The sequence below is a fragment of the Oncorhynchus mykiss genome, chromosome 13 (genome assembly GCF_013265735.2).
Source record: "Oncorhynchus mykiss isolate Arlee chromosome 13, USDA_OmykA_1.1, whole genome shotgun sequence".
In the NCBI taxonomy this organism is placed as follows: Eukaryota; Metazoa; Chordata; class Actinopteri; order Salmoniformes; family Salmonidae; genus Oncorhynchus; species Oncorhynchus mykiss.
The window spans coordinates 49,657,467-49,679,966 of NC_048577.1; the positions used below are offsets into that span (position 1 = coordinate 49,657,467).

Consider the following 22,500-nt stretch of genomic DNA (forward strand, 5'->3'; position numbering starts at 1 on the left):
TAGGAAGTCTCAGGTAATTTTAAATTGCAAATCCGTGCTGCCTTGTTCTTCATCTTTTGATTAATATTGAATTGTTTTACTGAGTGAAAATGCCACCAGTGTTTTTCATCAGATGCAAATAGAACAAAATAAGAAACAGAAAGATCAGATCCAACAAAGTTCTCTAAACATTCATGAAGTCCTGTCTGCGTCCGTGGAGGTCTGTGTCGTCTCACCCGTCTCCAGGCAGAGGTGGACCCCCCCCCCCCCCCCCCCCAATTGCCCTTTCCTTCCCTTTCGCTCTCTCTCACACAGATTCTGGGAAGTTATCTAGGTCCTGAACTTCCAATCCAATCAGCCACTAATTAAGAAGCAAAGCGAAGGGATTGTCTGGCTGCGAGACAGGGGGACTTGCAGGTTGACTGAGAAAAGAGAGAGAGAACGAGAGAAGAGTCTTCAATTTGACATGTGCAGGATGAGTGAGAAAATAGAGAAAGGAGCAGGGGGGAGAGGGAGGAAAGGAGCAGGGGGGAGAGGGAGGAAAGGAGCCAGGGGGGAGAGGGAGGAAAGGAGCCAGGGGGGAGAGGGAGGAAAGGAGCCAGGGGGGAGAGGGAGGAAAGGAGCCAGGGGGGAGAGGGAGGAAAGGAGCCAGGGGGGAGAGGGAGGAAAGGAGCCAGGTGGGAGAGGGAGGAAAGGAGCAGGGGGGAGAGGGAGGAAAGGAGCCAGGGGGGAGAGGGAGGAAAGGAGCCAGGGGGGAGAGGGAGGAAAGGAGCCAGGGGGGAGAGGGAGGAAAGGAGCCAGGTGGGAGAGGGAGGAAAGGAGCCAGGTGGGAGAGGGAGGAAAGGAGCCAGGGGGGAGAGGGAGGAAAGGAGCCAGGGGGGAGAGGGAGGAAAGGAGCCAGGGGGGAGAGGGAGGAAAGGAGCCAGGGGGGAGAGGGAGGAAAGGAGCCAGGGGGGAGAGGGAGGAAAGGAGCCAGGGGGGAGAGGGAGGAAAGGAGCCAGGGGGGAGAGGGAGGAAAGGAGCCAGGGGGGAGGGGAGGAAAGGAGCCAGGGGGGAGAGGGAGGAAAGGAGCCAGGGGGGAGAGGGAGGAAAGGAGAACAAAAGATAATTAGTTTTTTATTTAACCAGGCAAGTCAATTAAGAACACATTCTTGTTCTATTCCCAGGGGTCATCTGTGGTTCTCTAAAGGTGATATTGAAGAGAAGTCATTGGTTAAAGTCACAGTTCTCTCTCATAGATTGTAGATCTATGGTTCAACTGAAGTCCATGCTGTTTTTCTATTGTGGCTGTATTCACACAGATTGATAGAAGTTTGCACATTTTGGAATAGGCTATGACATTTCCAAGTCAATGTGGTCTTTGAAAGTTGTATGTGACCTTGTGTAGGCTACTTGAGTGAGTGGAGATTGGCAGGCAGGCGTGGGATGATGGTCTTAAGCCTTGCTCTTCACTCTCAGTCACAGATCGGCTGGCGCTCCGCTCAAAGCAAAAGAAAGGCAGAACCATGGCAGATAAACGAGGGCTTTTCTCACTGAAGACGAGCGAGCAGCGTTCACAGCCTCTCTGCTTTGAATGCAGAGGCCCTTTGAAAACAAATGAATTCAGAGCTGTTTTGTCCTACTTACTGAGCAATACCGCTCAATTACAATTAGCCTTTTAGCACACTCACTGACTATAACACCTATGATAATGCAACTCTCTCTGGTTGTAGGGTGTTGCTGTGGATTACCTGGACGTTCCCCAGACGTTATCCTTGGCTGGACCTTGGTGCTGTGTGTGGTGGTCTGGTGGAATACTTAGCCCATTCAGTGGTGTTGTTGGGCTCAGCCACCCCTCCACTCTGCCTTCCTCCTGGCTGGTGCTCAGGCTCCACTCAGGCCCCCCCTGTCTCAACGCTGGCGATGTCAAGAGTCCCGAGTCCCCCTCCCCCCGCGGACATGTCCAGCGGCCCTGTGGCTGAGAGCTGGTGTTACACTCAGGTAAGCGTGGGGATTGGTGTGTGTGTGTGTACATGTATCTGTTTTTCTATGTACAGTACTTACACCTGTCAGCCTGTTTGTCTGTCAGTCAGTCAGTCAGGACTGCCAGTGCTGGTGTTTATGATAACAGCCTGTTTAAAGAAGAGGGATGTTTTTCTATTGATGTGTTTTTCATCTCGCTGTCCTTGCAAAATCATTTTTTGTTGCAGCATTTTAATATCCTTTCTTCTCCCCCTGTTTGTTGTCAATGTTTATTGAGATGAAAGGCATGTTTGATGTGTGGTTTTGAAGTCCAGGCTGACCAACCAGCCACTTAGCTACCTGTATGGAATAGATAAATAAATTAAAGTCATCATGTCTGATTCCTGCCGTGTGTGTGTGTGTGTGTGTGTCCCTACCTCTGTTAGATCAAAGTGGTGAAGTTCTCTTACATGTGGACCATCAACAACTTCAGCTTCTGTCGTGAGGAGATGGGCGAGGTCATCAAGAGCTCCACCTTCTCTTCGGGAGCCAATGACAAGCTTAAATGGTGAGTGGAGGCGGGGCCAAGAAGTGGGTTTTATGGATAAGCCATAAGGGACGACAGGACCAATAACTTGTCCATGATTGATCTGATTTAGACTCCTAAGTCTGTTGGACAGGGTTTGGTCTCTATTATTTTGGACAGTTACTGAACATAGTTGACTGACCTCGTCTCTGTTTGACTGAGTCTGATGATCACTGATGCTGATCCCTCCCTCTGTGTGTCCAGGTGTTTGCGTGTAAACCCTAAAGGCCTGGACGAGGAGAGTAAAGACTACCTGTCCCTCTACCTGCTCCTGGTCAGCTGTCCCAAGAGCGAGGTGCGTGCCAAGTTCAAGTTCTCCATCCTCAATGCCAAGGGAGAGGAGACGAAGGCTATGGGTAAGTCACACTTGATTTGAGTTGATTTGAATCCCCATTAGCTAATGCCATGACGACAGCCAGTCTTCCTGGGGTCCGACACATGACGAAAATGGCATTACAGACAAAAATACTTTCAAATGTTCATGCATTTAAATAACATTAACAAGTAGACATTACGGACATTTAAAATACCTGAAAGGAAACAGTCAATTCAGGTGTCAGTATCTGTCCAGTCATATGGTCAATCTTAGTAGATGTACTTTTTAATGTTTCCTTGAATATGAATCATTTTTTTGCTTGGGAAATATCTATCCCCAACAACCCACCATCTCTATAGGGTCAGTGGTGCTCTGCTATTGTAATCCCATAGTGTACCTGGCTTGATATTATGTAGGTGTGTGAGAGGTAATGTGATAACAGAACTACTTATAACAATCCACTCTTGAACCTCTCAGCTCAAACCTGTAGCTTGGCAGTAGAACATGGAAGACATGTTGACTAATAGGAACAAGGTTAGGAGGTTTGAGAGATGTATTACCTGTGTCTCTGAGGTTTACTAAGTGAGTGTGTGCATAGGAGGGGGTGAGGGAGCCAAAGTGTCTAATTCAGTGTGCGGGCCGAGGTGTTGATAGCCATATGGGTGTGTATAATCACTGCAGGTGGGATTCGTTCCCCCCCATATTTAATTCAAAGTAGCATGGAGCAATTTTTGTCTTCTGCCTGTTCTCTGGCTGATGAATTGGAAAGGATGTGTTTCTTCCAATGCCTGCTCTTTTTTAATTAGGTTTTCGTTATGGGGAGGAAAAGCAAACTTGTGTGGAATTGAATTTGAGTGGGCCAGATGTGACCGCTTCCTGGTTATCAGGCTCTCTACCTGGTTGGTTGTCTCTCCTCCGGCACCCCGTCGAGCACAGGAAGTATGGGAGGAGGTGAGGAGAGGAGCAGAGGAGGAATGTTTGTATCAGAGGTGTATGCAGAAAGACTGTACAACCCCCCGCAGTGCAGGTCGTGTAGAAAGGGAAATGGTTTTCCTGCTGAGAAACGTCTACCGCGTGAACTCAACCCCCCCCTCCCTCCCTCACACACTTTCCCTCTCTCCGTTCTACACTCTACATCTTCACTGTGGCAGTGCTTTTTCTCTCCGCAACAACAACAACACATTCACAAACACTACTGTTATGAAACAGTCCCTGGGCCGCATACTGTAATTGTGCATCAAGCTCGCTTGAGAGGCTCTTAAGGTACAGTTAATGCATAGTTGGCTGTGCACATTTTGCTGCACCACTCTAAGAGGGACAGCAGTAGCCTGCAGAGTGGGTGGTAAACACCACCTAGAGCCGTTTCATTCCTTCACTCGGTCAGCTCACCTGAATCTGCCTCTCCACATGACCACTGAAAGAGATTAAAGATGGAGAATGTTGAGAGAAGTGGAGAAAATGTCTTCTGTTCTCCTCTTCGTGTCTCTGGGGGGTTTGCTGTAAATTGTGTTCTTTGGTGGTAGACCCCCCCCGTCCCCCCCGTCCCCCAGATGCACCCCATCTTCCCCTCAGCTCTCTGCTCGCCTTGTCGCTGGAGAAAATTAACCGCAGCCACCGTATTCGTGACAAGGGACTTCAGCGAGCACTCTGTCTGAGAATATGGCAGGAAAGATAGCTCTATCTGTTCTGGATCATTTAGAATCCAATTAAATCCATGCCTCCTGAAGAGAACCCAGGCCAAATAAAAACAAAGTGCCTTAATTAAGAAGGCTGTGGCTCAGAGTGTGAGGACTGTTTATGTGGCATGTCACTGCTGGGGCTCTCCACACAGTCTCACAGGGCCACACACTCCACTGAAATGGATAGTAAGTCCAAGTACAGATTGGTGTGATACATAGCTAAATAAACAGATATATAGGTGGTTATAAATATGGTTAAAGATGATTGTGAGTAATGTAAAGATGCTGCATATATCATTTGCTGCCTTAAACATGAACTGTTTCAAGTGGATCTGACCTTCAACCTCATACTGTTCAGCCACCCCCACCAGAATAGAGAGCCTCAATCAGTAATGTATGTTGGTCTCCTCTGTTGGTCTCTGATGCTGTTACTGCCTGCTAATGGAGATATATTTGGGCTCCACTGGCAGCCCCCCACCTCTCTCTCCCCCCTCCCCCCTCCCCCCCAAACATCCTCTCCTCTCTTCTCTGCCACATAATTTCTCTCCCTGGCTTAGTCGCTAGCTAGCTGGCTCTCCTGTGGGATTGTGGATGAACGGTTTGTAACGTGTCTCTTGGCCCCCCCTCTTCTCCTGTGCCAGATAAAGCAGCCTGCTGGCAGACACACTGCTGCACTGACAGCTCTGAGAACACACACAGAGAGAGAGAGAGGAAGTCTCCTGCTATATGGCGGTGGTGGCTAGGGTTTATTTAAATGGCGCAGGGCTGAGTGTTCTTCTCAGACAGTGGGCTTTGTAGTGCTTTTTAGGTGCTAAGTGCTAAGGAGAGGTTATGTCTCCAGTGTGTTTGGTCACAGGTTCAAGTTCAGGTTAATTTGCTGTGTGTACACAGGTCTTCATACACTGTATATTTTAAAAGAACGATCTCATTTGCCAGTACAGTGGTTGTGGTATTGTGGTTAGTGTCTTTAGTTCCACATGGTCTCCTGGCTGATTGAAACCTCTGTCTGAATGCTTGCCTGTGGTTGTCAGAGCTAGTTGCCCGCGGTTACTGATGGGGGCGGTCAGGCATTCAGTGTTGTTGTGTTGTGAGAAGAGTCATTGGACAGTCTTTACATAATCACATATCGACACGGCTAGAAGGAACGTCGTTACACATGTTTGTGCTGACACTTGCTTATAGAGCTCATTATTCAATAGAGATGAGATTTTCTTCGGAAATGGCGTGTGTGTGTGCTCGTTTGTGTATTTGTGGTGTGTGTGAGTGAGCGAGCTTGTGTGCCTGCCTTCCTGGTTATATGTCAGCCTATGTAGGTGCGTGGGGGTTGATGCAAATGCAGGTGCTCCATTACACATACTGAAGCGTTGTCTATCATGCTGTTAGACATTGGACTGTATGTGTTGTGTACTGTATTTAATGAATGGGATTTAGACTAAAGGGCAGCTATTGAAGTGGAGGGAAGAAGTGGGATGGGGATGTAGGCAGTAGTGGTTGGGAGGATGGGGTTGGAGTGTGTATGTGTATGAAGGTCTAGGTGTGTGACTGCTTGATTGTGTTTGTGTAATAGGGAAAGCTCCAGGCTTCTTTTGGGATTCTCTAAACCTCCTGCCAGAGAACAGATGATCACGGAGGGATGGAGGGACGGAGGGACGAAGGGATGGAGGGATTAGAGTTGTTTTGAACTGATGTACTTACTGTATATTACACTTTCTCTGTCATGCCCGCACACACACACTCTTAGTGTGACCCACACTATTGAGTTGTGCTCCTTTGTTGGCCCGGAGTGTGATGTTTGCCAGCCAGTCTTCTGGGTGACCTTCTCACTGTGTGTTTCAACCAGGCCCCTGAGCCACAGCCTGAATATGTATTCTATGCTCTCTAAAACAGCCTGGCTCTACTCTCGCTCGCTCTATCTTTCCCTTCTCCTCTCTAAAACTCTGTCCCTGTCTCTCTCGCCTTCCTACTTTTTTCTCTTGTCTCACTGCATCTATCTACATATCTCACCTCACATGCCACCTCTGCCTGCACTGTTAGTGACGGCTTCTATCCACTGTTTGAGTGACATGCTTCCATCGCTGGTCTTCTCACTCCTCTTCCTCCTTTCCTATTTGTTATTCCTGGTGTGTTCCTCCCCTCCTGACTTGGTGACCCAGCCTGCTGTGACCCGACCGTGACCACATGCGTTCTGACCTGAGGTTGATCCGATGCCAGCGTGAGGTTCTGGTCCTGCTCAGGAGACCCAGTCGAGGCAGCAGGGTCAGCTGAGCTCAGCTTAATACACACACGCATACAAACGCACAGGCGCACGCACATGTGCACACAGACATACACCTTAGTGTGGAGAGTGAGCAGGGACTGAGCAGTAGAGGAGAAATCTCACCTCTCTCCCTCTTCCTGCCGTTGGACTCCTCTCACCCTTTCTCCTCCGTTCTCTGTGCTCCCGTTCCGTCCCTCCCTCCTCCCAGCTAGCCCTCTCTCCCTCTTCCTCTTCCTGCCGTTGGACTCCTCTCACCCTTTCTCCTCTGTGCTCCCGTTCCGTCCCTCCCTCCTCCCAGCTAGCCCTCTCTCTCTCTCTCTCTGCTCCCACCGTCCTCACACCTCCATTAGGCTGAGACCCAGCCCCGTAGGAAGTTGTCACAGGCTGCTGGTCTTCTTCCACATACCCTGATAACACACAGGACAATCTCTCCACCACACAGGGAGAGGAGCTGCTGGCCAGGGGACCATGCCTGAGTCTCTCACATATCGGAAAGGAAATAGAGAAAACGCAGACTGAAAGATTTCAGACAAACAGGCAGACAAGGATAAGACTAAGATGCAGTGCTTTTGCTCTGTGTGTTTGTGTATCCAACCATACACTACTTGGCATGTCAAGTCCATAAAAGTTTGACGTGGCTTTCAACAACACAGGTTTAAGATGAGAGAGAGAGGGAGAGACTGACGCAAAGCCTTTAAATGAAAGCCTTCTGACATCAGTTCCTATTATGCAGAGAGGAAAAGAGGAGTGACGATGAATAAAGTAGGAAAAAAAGAGTAGAGAAAAGAGCCTTTTGGAGTGTTTGGATTTCTGTGTTTGGATTTCTGTCAGTCTGAGAGGGTGGCTGTCAGGGCCTGTTTGTAGCCCATCTCCAGGGGAGGGATTAGAGGGAGAGGACCCCCTGATTGAGCACTGGGGTGGAGAACTGGATATGCGTTCAACTCCACCACTGTCTGTACGCATCCCAAATGACAGCATATTCCCTATTCCCTATAGCCCATAGGGCTCTGGTCAATGTAGTGCACTATAAAGGGAATAGGGTGCCATTTGGAGCGCAGCCCCTGCCTGCCTGGTTGACTACTGTACCCACCACTGCATCATACCTCTGCTGGTGAATTTCACATAGAGCTTTCAGCAGAGCTGTTACCCCATCTGAATGACTCCCACTTGGATATGGCAGGAGAGCTCATAAGGCTTGGACCACAGTAGCGTTAGCTGGCCCTACAGGAGGGGCCTGCCCTACAGGAGGGGCCTGCCCTACAGGAGGGGCCTGCCCTACAGGAGGGGCCTGCCCTACAGGAGGGGCCTGCCCTACAGGAGCTTCTTAGATGGGATCCTGTCATTCTATACATGACCAGGGATCTTTATGTGAAGTTTCATTGGAGATCTTTGAGAGGGTCTTGGAGTAGTAAAATGTCTGGGCAGGGAATTCATTGTGATCTGACTTGGCAGACTCTCAGATCCAAAGCCATTTACTACAAATATAAATGCACTCACTTTACTGTATGTGATCCCTGAGGGACTTGAACCTTGGCTTTGTTAGCATCAGTCTTACCAACTGGGCCATCAGAACCACTATGGTACAGCAGTGTCTCTGACTCTAGTTATTGTGTTGTGTACGTTGAGTATGTCCTCAGTGGTTGTGTCCCAAATAACACCCTATTCCCTATGTAGTGCACTACTTTTGTAGTACACTATATAGACAAAATGGTGCCATTTTGGACGCAGACAGTGTATGTACCTATTCCTGGTGAAGGACCGCATGAAGGCATTTCTCTTGTGTGTTTGTAGTGCACAGAACCCTCCCTGCCTCTTCTCAGGCAGACATAGTTGGCAGTCCATAAGCACTTTATAATGGGATGCTTTGATCCCTGCTTATCCCACCTGCTTATCGTGCCTGTGTGCCAGAGATGAGGGAGTGTATGAAAAATGTCTGTGGAGTATGGCATCGTTTTCTTATGAGGTGTTAAAAGTCCCCTGCAGGTGACACTTCCTTCATTCAACCTCCTGTCTGGCTGTGCTCACTCTCAGTTTCTCCTTTCTCATGGTCATGACAGACACACGTGCACTAACTGTCTGTGTTGTTTTCTTTTTTACAGAGAGCCAGAGGGCATACCGGTTTGTCCAGGGGAAGGACTGGGGCTTTAAGAAGTTCATCAGGAGAGACTTCCTGCTGGACGAGGCCAATGGGCTGCTGCCTGACGACAAGCTCACTCTCTTCTGTGAGGTAGGACACAAGTTCACACAACATAGAGATATACAGTGCCTTGCAAAAGTATTCGGCCCCCTTGAACTTCGCGACCTTTTGCCACATTTCAGGCTTCAAACATAAAGATATAAAACTCTATTTTTTTGTGAAGAATCAACAACAAGTGGGACACAATCATGAAGTGGAACGACATTTATTGGATATTTCAAACTTTTTTAACAAATCAAAAACTGAAAAATTGGGCGTTCAAAATTATTCAGCCCCCTTAAGTTAATACTTTGTAGCGCCACCTTTTGTTGCGATTACAGCTGTAAGTCGCTTGGGGTATGTCTCTATCAGTTTTGCACATCGAGAGACTGACATTTTTTCCCATTCCTCCTTGCAAAACAGCTCGAGCTCAGTGAGGTTGGATGGAGAGCATTTGTGAACAGCAGTTTTCAGTTCTTTCCACAGATTCTTGATTGGATTCAGGTCTGGACTTTGACTTGGCCATTCTAACACCTGGATATGTTTATTTTTGAACCATTCCATTGTAGATTTTGCTTTATGTTTTGGATAATTGTCTTGTTGGAAGACAAATCTCAGTCCCAGTCTCAGGTCTTTTGCAGACTCCATCAGGTTTTCTTCCAGAATGGTCCTGTATTTGGCTCCATCCATCTTCCCATCAATTTTAACCATCTTCCCTGTCCCTGCTGAAGAAAAGCAGGCCCAAACCATGATGCTGCCACCACCATGTTTGACAGTGGGGATGGTGTGTTCAGCTGTGTTGCTTTTATGCCAAACATAACGTTTTGCATTGTTGCCAAAAAGTTCAATTTTGGTTTCATCTGACCAGAGCACCTTCTTCCACATGTTTGGTGTGTCTCCCAGGTGGCTTGTGGCAAACTTTAAACAACACTTTTTATGGATATCTTTAAGAAATGGCTTTCTTCTTGCCACTCTTCCATAAAGGCCAGATTTGTACAATATACGACTGATTGTTGTCCTATGGACAGAGTCTCCCACCTCAGCTGTAGATCTCTGCAGTTCATCCAGAGTGATCATGGGCCTCTTGGCTGCATCTCTGATCAGTCTTCTCCTTGTATGAGCTGAAAGTTTAGAGGGACGGCCAGGTCTTGGTAGATTTGCAGTGGTCTGATACTCCTTCCATTTCAATATTATCGCTTGCACAGTGCTCCTTGGGATGTTTAAAGCTTGGGAAATCATTTTGTATCCAAATCCGGCTTTAAACTTCTTCACAACAGTATCTCGGACCTGCCGGGTGTGTTCCTTGTTCTTCATTATGCTCTCTGCGCTTTTAACGGACCTCTGAGACTATCACAGTGCAGGTGCATTTATACGGAGACTTGATTACACACAGGTGGATTGTATTTATCATCATTAGTCATTTAGGTCAACATTGGATCATTCAGAGATCCTCACTGAACTTCTGGAGAGAGTTTGCTGCACTGAAAGTAAAGGGGCTGAATAATTTTGCACGCCCAATTTTTCAGTTTTTGATTTGTTAAAAAAGTTTGAAATATCCAATAAATGTCGTTCCACTTCATGATTGTGTCCCACTTGTTGTTGATTCTTCACAAAAAAAAAATACAGTTTTATATCTTTATGTTTGAAGCCTGAAATGTGGCAAAAGGTCGCAAAGTTCAAGGGGGCCGAATACTTTCGCAAGGCACTGTAGGTAACTGCCAAAATAAAGGAAATAAAGTAAATTAGGCATTCAAAGTATATTGAAAGCAGGTGCCGTTGTTAATTAAGAAATTAACATCCCATCATGCTTAGGGTCATGTATAAAAAAGCCCAGTTGTAGATTATTTTGTCTACCCTGGCTAGAATAATAGATGCCAATGACTTTGAAAGAGGGTCTCAAAGGAGCATATGGTGTGTGTCAGTCACCAGATCTCAACCCAATTGAACACTTTATATTAGATTCTGGAGTGGCGCCTGAGACGGTGTTTTCCACCACCGTCAACAGAACACCAAATTATGGAATTTCTCGCGGAAGAATGGTGTCGGATCCCTCCAGTAGAGTTCCAGACACTTGTAGAATGTATGCTAAGGCACGTTGAAGTTGTTCTGGTTCGTGGGGCCCAACGCCCTATAATGTTGGCAGTTAGATGTATCTCTATAGACGGGTTGGTTGTTTAGCAACTACATTGACTTGTGCTCTACTGTGGGGAAAAACAGATGGGGTTTGCTTATATTGTTGATAACATGTAAACAATATTTTGTCCCCAATGTTTATTGAAAACCGAAATAAAGTTGCAGAATGAGAACTTGTCTCTCAAATACTTTGTTGCGGTTGTTGGTTAAAACCTCTCTGGGATATGTGGGACGCGTCCCACCTGGCCAAAAGCCAGGAAAATGCAGAGCGCCAAATTCAAATAAATTACTATAAAAATCAAACTTTCATTAAATCACACACGCAAGATAGCAAATTAAAGCTACACTTGTTGTGAATCCAGCCAACATGTCAGATTTCAAAAAGGCTTTTCGGCTAAAGCAAACTATGCTATTTCATGAGGATAGCACCTCCGTAAACAAAGAGAGAAACCATATTTCAACCCTGCAGGCGCGACACAACGCAGAAATAAAAATATAATTCATGCCTTACCTTTGACGAGCTTCTTTTGTTGGCACTCCAATAGGTCCCATAAACATCACAAAGGGTCCTTTTTGTTCGATTAATTCCGTCGATATATATCCAGAAAAACACCGGCTCCAACTTGCTTTTCTCCAACTTGACTACAAAATATCTCAAAAGTTACCTGTTGCTAAAACATTTCAAACTACTTTTGTAATACAACTTTATGTATTTTTTAACGTAAATAATCGATACAACTGAAGACGGTATGATCTGTGTTCAATAAAGGAAGAAAACAAACTGAAGCATGCTTTCTGGTCACGCGCCTCTATCTAACAGTACAGTTCAAGTGAACCTCGTTCAAGATGGCCGTACTTCTTCATTACACACAGGAATAACCTCAACCAATTTCTAAAGACTGTTGACATCCAGTGGAAACGATAGCAACTTTTATTTTTTATTTTTTTATTTTTTTATGTGACCTTTATTTAACTAGGCAAGTCAGTTAAAACCAGTTGAGTCTATGGGGGCGCTATTTCATTATTGGATAAAAAAACGTGCCCAATATTTTGTCATGAAAAGATGCTCGACTATGCATATAATTGACAGATTTGGAAAGAAAACAGTCTGACGTTTCCAAAACTGCAAAGATATTATCTGTGAGTGCCACAGAACTCATGCTACAGGCGAAACCAAGATGAAACTTCAAACAGGAAATGAGCAGAATTTCTGAGGCTCTGTTTTCCATTATCTCCTTATATGGCTGTGAATGCACCAGGAACGAGCCTGCCCTTTCTGTCGTTTCTTCAAGATATCTGCAGCATTGTGACGTATTTGTAGGCATATCATTGGAAGATTGGCCATAAGAGACTACATTTTCCAGGGGTCTGCCTGGTGTCCTTTGTCTAAATTGGTGCGTAATCTTCAGGTGCGGGCATTTTCTCCTGGGATTCAGAACAGAAAGCACACTTCCACGAACGATATATCATCGAAGAGATATGTGAAAAACACCTTGAGGATTGGTTCCAAACAACGTTTGCCATGTTTCAGTCGATATTATGGAGTTAATTTGGAAAAAAGTTTGGCGTTTTGATGACTGGATTTTCGTTTTTTTTGGTAGCCAAACGTGACGCACCAAACGGAGCGATTTCTCCTAAACAAATAATCTTTCAGGAAAAACTGAACATTTGCAATCTAACAGTCTCCTCATTGAAAACATCTGAAGTTCTTCAAAGGTAAATTATTTTATTTGAATGCTTTTCTGGTTTTTGTGAAAATGTTGCCTGCTGAATGCTAACGCTAATGCTAACGCTAATTGCTACGCTAGCTAGCTACTGTTACACAAATGATTGTTTTCCTATGGTTGAGAAGCATATTTTGAAAATCTGAGATGACAATGTTGTTAACAAAAGGCTAAGCTTGAGAGCTAGCATATTTATTTCATTTCATTTGCGATTTTCATGAATAGTTAACGTTGCGTTATCGTAATGAGCTTGAGGCTGTATTCACGATCCCGGATCCGGGATGGCTAAGTACTAGAGGTTAAGAACAAATTCTTATTTTCAATGACGACCTAGGAACAGTGGGTTAACTGCCTTGTTCAGGGACAGAACGATAGATTTGTATCTTGTCAACTAACTGCAAGAAGGTCCCTTAGAAATCTGGATTCCCAATGAAAACCCATTGAAAAGAGTGTGACCCCCCCCCCCCCCAAAAAAAAAAAATCTGAATGGTTTGACCTCGGGGTTTCGCCTGCTAAATAAGTTATGTTTTACTCACGGACATGATTCAAACAGTTTTAGGAACTTCAGAGTGTTTTCTATCCAAATCTACTAATACTATGCATATCTTATCTTCTGGGGATGAGTAGCAGGCAGTTGAATTTGGGCATGCATTTCATCCGGATGTGAAAATACTGCCCCCTGTCACCAAGAAGTTAACTAGCTAGATAGCACATGTTTTTCCATGTTAGCATAGATGTGAAATCAGTCAAAACACTTCAAAACAAGGCATGGTATCAAAAACAAGATCAAATGAGCTGAAACGAGACACTTACAATTCACCACATCGTAGTTTCTTGTCGTTGTTGCTAGCAATCGGGGCATCCAAAACCATAACACACGGCCTTATGCCGCTTTGAAGTGTGCACACAACTAACCCGTTTTATAGGACACACACAGCTAACCCGTTTTATAGGACACACATAGCTAACCCGTTTAATAGGACACACACACAGCTAACCCATTTATAGGACACACACAGCTAACCCGTTTATAGGACACACACAGCTAACCCGTTTAATAGGACACACACAGCTAACCCGTTTAATAGGACACACACAGCTAACCCGTTTAATAGGACACACACAGCTAACCCGTTTAATAGGACACACACAGCTAACCCGTTTAATAGGACACACACAGCTAACCCGTTTAATAGGACACACACAGCTAACCCGTTTAATAGGACACGCACAGCTAACCCGTTTAATAGGACACACACAGCTAACCCGTTTAATAGGACACACACAGCTAACCCGTTTAATAGGACACACACAGCTAACCCGTTTAATGGGACACACAGCTAACCCGTTTAATGGGACACACACACAGCTAACACGTTTAATAGGACACACACAGCTAACCCGTTAATAGGACACACACACAGCTAACCCGTTAATAGGACACACACAGCTAACCCGTTTAATAGGACACACACAGCTAACCCGTTTAATAGGACACACACAGCTAACCCGTTTAATAGGACACACACAGCTAACCCGTTTAATAGGACACACACAGCTAACCCGTTTAATAGGACACACACAGCTAACCCGTTTAATAGGACACACACAGCTAACCCGTTTTATAGGACACACACAGCTAACCCGTTTTATAGGACACACACAGCTAACCCGTTTAATAGGACACACACACAGCTAACCCGTTTATAGGACACACACAGCTAACCCGTTTAATAGGACACACACAGCTAACCCGTTTAATAGGACACACACAGCTAACCCGTTTATAGGACACACACAGCTAACCCGTTTAATAGGACACACACAGCTAACCCGTTTAATAGGACACACACAGCTAACCCGTTTAATAGGACACACACAGCTAACCCGTTTAATAGGACACACAGCTAACCCGTTTAATAGGACACACACACAGCTAACCCGTTTAATAGGACACACACACAGCTAACCCGTTAATAGGACACACACACAGCTAACCCGTTTAATAGGACACACAGCTAACCCGTTTAATAGGACACACACAGCTAACCCGTTTAATAGGACACACACAGCTAACCCGTTTAATAGGACACACACAGCTAACCCGTTTAATAGGACACACACAGCTAACCCGTTTAATAGGACACACACAGCTAACCCGTTTAATAGGACACACACAGCTAACCCGTTTAATAGGGGACACACAGCTAACCCGTTTAATAGGACACACACAGCTAACCCGTTTTATAGGACACACACAGCTAACCCGTTTTATAGGACACACACAGCTAACCCGTTTTATAGGACACACACAGCTACACTGGGACTAGGGCCAGGAGTCTGTCCTTACCATGTGACCTGACCAGGAGAACCTCATGGGTCATCACTAGTTGCTACAAAGTCATAAACCCTGTCTATTTCTGCAATTACTCTTCGCCAACCCCAACCACACTGATAACCTTATGCCTAACTTTTTAAATTAAGACCAAAAAGGTCTGTGTGGATTCTTATTCCGTCAGTTTGTCAGTAGGGCTCAGGTCAGATGCTGTGTAGTGTTGGGCTAGATTATATCCCCTGTTATTACTAGGCTGTAACAGAGGGGGCAGCAGAGGTCAACCATCTCTCTCTCTGTGTCGCCCAGCCCCCATTGTTGGATCGGGGAACCGAGTAGAGGTTAACTTTCTGGATATGTTAATGTTCTCGTTGTCATGCATTCGGCCATGAATGTTTAAAAAGCATGGTGGTGGCTGTTTTAAAGCAAACCTAATTAACCCTGTGGGTATGGTGCTGGAATCCATGTCTTGAAGTTCCCAACTTGTTTGTTACGAGAGAAAGCGGAGCGATGTGCAAGTCTGTTTAACCTTTCTGATCTCCCCATCCCGGATCCGGGATCGTGAATACAGACTCAAGCTCATTACCATAACGCAACGTTAACTATTCATGAAAATCGCAAATGAAATGAAATAAATATGCTAGCTCTCAAGCTTAGCCTTTTGTTAACAACACTGTCATCTCAGATTTTCAAAATATGCTTCTCAACCATTGCAAAACAAGCATTTGTGTAACAGTATTGATGGCTAACGTAGCATTTAGCATTAGCATTCAGCTGGCAACATTTACACAAAAAAACAGAAAAGCATTCAAATAAAATCATTTACCTTTGAAGAACTTCAGATGTTTTCAATGAGGAGACTCAGATAGCAAATGTTCAGTTTTTCCTGAAAGATTATTTGTTTAGGACAAATCGCTCCGTTTTCTGCGTCACGTTTAGCTATGAAAAAACCCCTGTATCCAGGATTGTGTAAATCTATCAGCAAGCTCATTAGCATAACACAACGTTAACTATTTATGAAAATCGCAAATGAAATGAAATAAATATGCCATCTCTCAAGCTTAGCCTTTTGTAAACAACACTGTCATCTCAGATTTTCAAAATATGCTTCTCAACCATAGGAAAACAATCATTTGTGTAAAAGTAGCTAGCTAGCGTTAGCATTTAGCGTTAGCATTTAGCGTTAGCATTAGCGTTAGCATCCAGCACGCAACATTAACAAAAACATAAAAGCCTTCAAATAAAATAATTTACCTTTGAAGAACTTCTGATGTTTTCAATGAGGATACTCTCAGTTAGATAGCAGATGCTCAGTTTTTCCAAAAAGATTCCTTGTGTATTAGAAATAGCTCCGTTTTATACATCACATTAGGCTACCAAAAAAAATCCGAAATTCAGTCCTCAAAACGCAAACTTTTTTCCAAATTAACTCCATAATATCGACTGAAAACATGGCAAACGTTGTTTAGAATCAATCATCAAGGTGTTTTTCACATATCTCTTCATTGATACATCGTTCTTGGACACATGCTTTCTCCCCTGAATCAAATGGTAAAGTAGAAGCAGCTGGCAATTGCGCACCGAATTCGACGCAGGACACCAGGCGGACACTTGGAAAATGTAGTCTCTTATGGTCAATCTTCCAATGATATGCCTACAAATACGTCACAATGCTGCTAAGACCTTGGGCGAACGACAGAAAGTGTAGGCTCATTCGTTGCGCAATCACAGCCATATAAGGAGAGAATGGAAAACAGAGCTTCAGAAATTCTGCTAATTCCTGGGTGATGCATCATCTTGGTTTCGCCTGTAGAATGAGTTCTGGGGCACTTACAGACAAAATCTTTGCAGATTCTGAAACTTCAGAGTGTTTTCTTTCCAAAACTGTCAAGAATATGCATAGTCGAGCATCTTTTCGTGACAAAATATCGCGCTTAAAACGGGAACGTTTTTTATCCAAAAATGAAATAGCGCCCCTAGAGCTCTAACAGGTTAAAGTGCTTCCATACTGGGCCTATTGACAGACGAGTAGGAGGGGCATAGCAGCTACTTCAGAGCTGTGAGGGTGGTGAGGTGTGACTGCGTGTACTGTGTGTGTGTCTGCGTGTACTGTGTGTGTGTGTATGCACATGTGCCTGTGTATGTGAGAGAGGCTTGGCATAGAGAGTACTTCCAACACAGTGGTGTTGGCTGCTGGTTGGTTATAGTCCTGGGTGGCTGCCCCTCTCGTGTTAATCTCTGGTAATTACACCAGCTCCATTAATGAGGAAACCCATGTGGATTTGGCTGGGCGGTACACTGTATTTTACTATATACCAGCATTGATGCACGGACCAGTTTAGGTTTTTACCTTAACTTCTATAACGGTATTTGAATGTTTGGTTTGTAATATGCCATGTGTAATGTCCATTTCCTCTCAGACCTAGCCCTACCCCGTCTCACTCAAGGAGCTCATTGGTTGTTGCTTAACCACAAGACACTTTTGTTCTGTCTGCATGATCAATGCAGCACATGCAACAATGTTGATGTCAACGATGTTTCCACTTAGCTTCTTAATATAAATCCACAAGCGTTCTATAAATACACTATGAGTTTGAGTTTCTTACAACCAGACCTCAACCTCAACGAACACCTTTGGGATGAATTGGAACGCCGACTGCAAGCCAGGCCTAATCGCTCAACATCATTGCCCGATCTCACTAATGCTCTTGTGGCTGAACGGAAGCAAATCCCTGCAGCAATGTTCCAACATCTAGTGGAAAGCCTTCCCAGAAGAGTGGAGGCTGTTATAGCAGCAAAGGGGGGACCAAGTCCATATTAATGCCCATGTATTTTGGCTATATCACCCAGCCCTAGTGTGGGTTACTGTAGTGAGTTAGTGACCCTGGAATAAATGAAAAGGGTGCTACCACAAGGTCTTTCCGTGGGCAAGTAAGAGTGTAAAGTACTTCAATATTCCTGGTCCTTGTTCCCCCTGGGATGCAGTCTTTACTACCATTGGAGAACTGTCTCCTCGTTCTCTTCTCTCATTCTCTTTCCTTCTCTTTTTTTTCTTCTTTCTCTTCATTTTTGTATCTCTTTCTCTCCCCTCTCTCTCTCTTGCTACACTCTTTCTCTCTCCTTTTGTAAGAATGCTGTTCATTGACTACTGCTCAGCATTCAACACCATCGTCCCCTCTAAGCTCGTCACCAAGCTTAGGACCCTGGTACTGGACATCTCACTCTGAAGCTGGATCCTGGACTCCCTGACGGGCCGACCCCAGGTGGTGAAGGGTAGGCAACATCACCTCCACCAAACTGACTCCCAACATGGGGCCCCCACTGGGGTGTCCAAATCTCTAAGGATTTAAAATGGTCCACGTGCACAGTCATGAAGAAGGCGCGATGGCGCCTCTTCTCCCTCAGGAGGTTGAAAAGGTTTGGCAATGGGCCCTCAAATCCTCAAAGGTCTACAGCTGCGCTATTGGGAGCATCTTCACTGGCTGCATCACTGCTTGGTACGGCAACAACACCGCCCTCGATCGCATGGTGCTAGAAGATGGTGCGGACAGGCCAGTACATCACTGGGGCCGAGTTCCCTGCCATCCAGGACCTCTATCAGGCGGTGTGAAAGGAAGACCCGGAAAATCATTAGACTCCAGCCCCCCAAGCCATGCAGAGGGTGAATGGGCAAGACAACATTTTTCAATGCCTTTGAACAGGTATTAGGTGCCAGGCGCACCTGTTTGTGTCAAGAACTGCAATGTGGCTGTTTTTTTCACGCTCAACAGTTTCCTGTGTGTATCAAGAATGGTCCACCACCCAAAGGACATCCAGCCAACCTGACACAACTGTGGCAAGCATTTGGGTCTACATTGGCCAGAATCCCTGTGGAACGCTTTCAGCACCTTGTAGAGTCCATGCGTAGATTAATTCAGGCTGTTCTGAGGGCGAAAGGGGCGGGGGTGCTACTCCATAATTAGGAAGAGGTTTATAATGTTGGGTGTACTCTGTGTATATCCTGATGCCTAGTCACCTTACCCCTATACAGTTGAAGTTGGAAGTTTACATACACCTTAGCCAAATACATTTAAACTCAGTTTTTCACAATTCCTTACATTTAATCCTAGTCAAAAATTCCCTGTCTTAGGTCAGTTAGGATCACCACTTTATTTTAAGAATGTGAAATGTCAGAATAATAGTAGAGAGAGTGGTGGGTCAGAAGTTTACATGCACTCAATTAGTATTTGGTAGTATTGCCTTTAAATTGTTTATCTTTGGTCAAACGATTCGGGTAGCCTTCCACAAGCTTCCGACAATAAGTTGGGTGAATTCTGGCCCATTCCTCCTGACAGAGCAGGTGTAACTGAGTCAGATTTGTAGACCTTCTTGCTCACACGCCTTTTCAGTTCTGCCCACAAATTTGCTATCGGCTTGAGGTCAAGGCTTTGTGATGGCCACTCCAATACCTTGACTTTGTTGTCCTTAAGCCATTTTGCCACAACTTTGGAAGTATGCTTGTGGTCATCGTCCATTTGGAAGACCCATTTAACTTCCTGACTGATGTCTTGAGATGTTGCTTCAATATATCCACATAATTTTCCTACCTCATGATGCCATCTATTTTGTGAAGTGCACCAGTCCCTCCTGCAGCAAAGCACCTCCACAACATGATGCTGCCTCCCCCGTGTTTCACGGTTGGGATGGTGTTCTTTGGCTTGCAAGCCTCCCCCTTTTTCCTCCAAACACAACGATGGTCATTATGGCCAAACAGTTCTATTTTTGTTTCATCAGACCAGAGGACATTTCTCCAAAAAGTACGATCTTTGTCCCATGTGCAGTTGCAAACCGTTGTCTGGATTTTCTATGGTGGTTTTGGAGCAGGGGCTACTTCCTTGCTGAGCAGCCTTTCAGGTTATGTCGATATAGGACTCGTTTTACTGTGGATATAGATACTTTTGTACCTGTTTCCTCCAGCATCTTCACAAGGTCCTTTGCTGTTCTGGATTTGATTTGCACTTTTCGCACCAAAGTACCAACATACGTTAATCTCTAGGAGACAGAACACGCCTCCTTCCTGAGCGGTATGACGGCTGCGTGGTCCCATGGTGTTTATACTTGCGTTCTATTGTTTGTACAAATGAACATGGTACCTTCAGGCATTTGGAAATTGTTCCCAAGGGTGAACCAGACTTGTGGAGGCCCACAAAAAAAAAATATTTTGATGATCCCATGATGTCAAGCAAAGAGGCACTGAGTTTGAAGGTAGGCCTTGAAATACACCTCCAATTGACTCAAATTATGTCAATTAGCCTATTAGAAGCTTCTAAGCCATGACATCATTTTCTGGAATTTCCCAAGCTGTTTAAATGCACAGTCAACTTAGTGTATGTAAACTTCTGTTCCACTGGAATTGTAATACAGTGAATTATAAGTGAAATAATCTGTCTGTAAACAATTGTTGGAAAAATAACTTGTGTCATGCACAAAGTGGATGTCCTAACCGACTTGCCAAAACTATAGTTTGTTAACAATACATTTGTGGAGTGGTTGGAAAAATTGTTTTAATGACGCCAACCTAAGTGTATTTAAACTTCCGTCTTCAACTGTACATGCAGTGCATTCGGGAAGTATTCCGGCCCCTTGACTCTTTCCACATTTTGTTACGTTACAGCCTTAATCTAAAATGGATTACATTGTTTTTTTGCCTCAATCTACACTCAATACCCCATAATGACAAAGCAAAACTGGTTCTTAATGTTTTGCAAATGTATAAAAAGCAAATACCTTATTTACTTAAGTGTTTAGACCCTTTGCTATGAGACTCGAAATTGAGCTCGGGTGCATCCTCTTTTCAATTGATCATCCTTGATGTTTCTACAACTTGATTGGAGTCCAACTGTGTTAAATTCAAATAATTGGACACTATTTGGAAAGGCACACCCCTGTCTATATAAGGTCCCACAGTAGACAGTGCATGTCGGAGCAAAAATCAAAGTCATGCGGTCGAAGGAATTGTCTGTAAAGGTCAGAGACAGGATTGTATCGAGGCACAGATCTGGGATAGGGTACCACAACATTTCTGCAGCATTGAAAGTCCCCAAGAACACAGAGGCCTCCATCTTTCTTAAATGGAAGAAGTTTGGAACCACACGACTCTTCCTGGAACTGGCCGCCCGGCTAAACTGAGCAATCAGGAGAAGGGCCTTGGTCAGGGAGGTGACCAAGAACCCAATGGTCACTCTGACAGAGCTCCAGAGATCTTCTGTGGAGATAGGAGAACCTTCCAGAAGGACAACCATCTCTGCAGCGCTCCACCAATCAGGCCTTTATGGTAGAGGGACTTGTCGGAAGGCATTCCTCAGTAAAATGCACATGATAGGCCGCTTGGAGTTTGCCAAAATGATCCTAAATACTCTGACAGACCATGAGAAATACAATTATCTTGACTGATGAAACCAACTCTTTGGCCTGAATGCCCAGCATTATGTCTGGAGGAAACCTAGTACCATCCCTACGGTAAACCATGTTGGTGGCAGCAGCATGCGGTGGGGATATTTTCAGCAGCAGGGACTGAGAGACTAGTCAGGATCGAGGGAAAGCAGAACGGAGCAAAGTAGATATCCTTGATTAGAAAAAAACTGCTCCAGAGCACTCAGGACCTCGGGCTGGGGTGAAGGTTCAACTTCCAACAGGACAATAACCTTAAGCACACAGCCAAGACTACACAGGAGTGGCTTCGGGACAAGTCTCTGAATGTTCTTGAGTGGTTCAGCAAAAGCCTGGGCTTGAACCCGAACTAACATCTCTGGAGAGACCTGGAAATAGCTGTGCAACCCATCCAACCTGGCAGGGCTTGAGAGGAACACTCCAAATACAGGTGTGCCAAGCTTGTAGGCTCATACCCAGTAAGACTCAAGGCTGTAATCGCTGTCAAAGGTGCTACAACCAAGTACTGAGTAAAGGATCTGAATACTTAAGTAAATGTGATATTTATTTATTAACTTATTTTTGCTTTGTCGTTATGGGTTAGAATAAGGCTGTAATGTAACTGTGGAAAAAGTCAAGGGGTCTGAATACTTTGTAAAGGCACAGCCCGTACCTCTATCACTCCAGCATCCCTGCCTCAAACTGACCCTGTGCATAGCTTCTTACTTTCTTGTGTTCTTCTTTCACTGTACTAGTGCATTTGACATTAAAACGTAAACCTCTTATCTCTCCTTCCTTCCTTCCCTCTCTCTTTCGCTTTCTTGGCCACATGTTCCTGTCCTGCTTCTAAGAGAGAGGGAGCACCCCAGAGTCCAGTGCTCTTCTATCTTCTCTTGGCTCTTTTCCCAATGCCACCCCTCATCTCTTCCCCTTCTCCTGACTTTGCTCATCTCCCTTCTCTTGTTTCCT

At 45.0% G+C, this 22,500-nt stretch overlaps 1 protein-coding gene across 1 annotated transcript in view; it reads left to right on the forward strand.

Annotated features, from left to right (window-relative positions):
* The window catches only part of LOC110486697 (speckle-type POZ protein), a 106,136-nt gene that overhangs the window by 49,988 nt on the left and 33,648 nt on the right, over nt 1-22,500 (forward strand). The window contains exons 3-6 of the mRNA XM_021558476.2: nt 1,692-1,959; nt 2,367-2,488; nt 2,711-2,862; nt 8,858-8,985. Of these exons, the coding sequence (XP_021414151.1) occupies nt 1,882-1,959; nt 2,367-2,488; nt 2,711-2,862; nt 8,858-8,985 (480 nt within the window). The 5' untranslated portion in view covers nt 1,692-1,881. The remainder of the gene's footprint in view (nt 1-1,691; nt 1,960-2,366; nt 2,489-2,710; nt 2,863-8,857; nt 8,986-22,500) is intronic.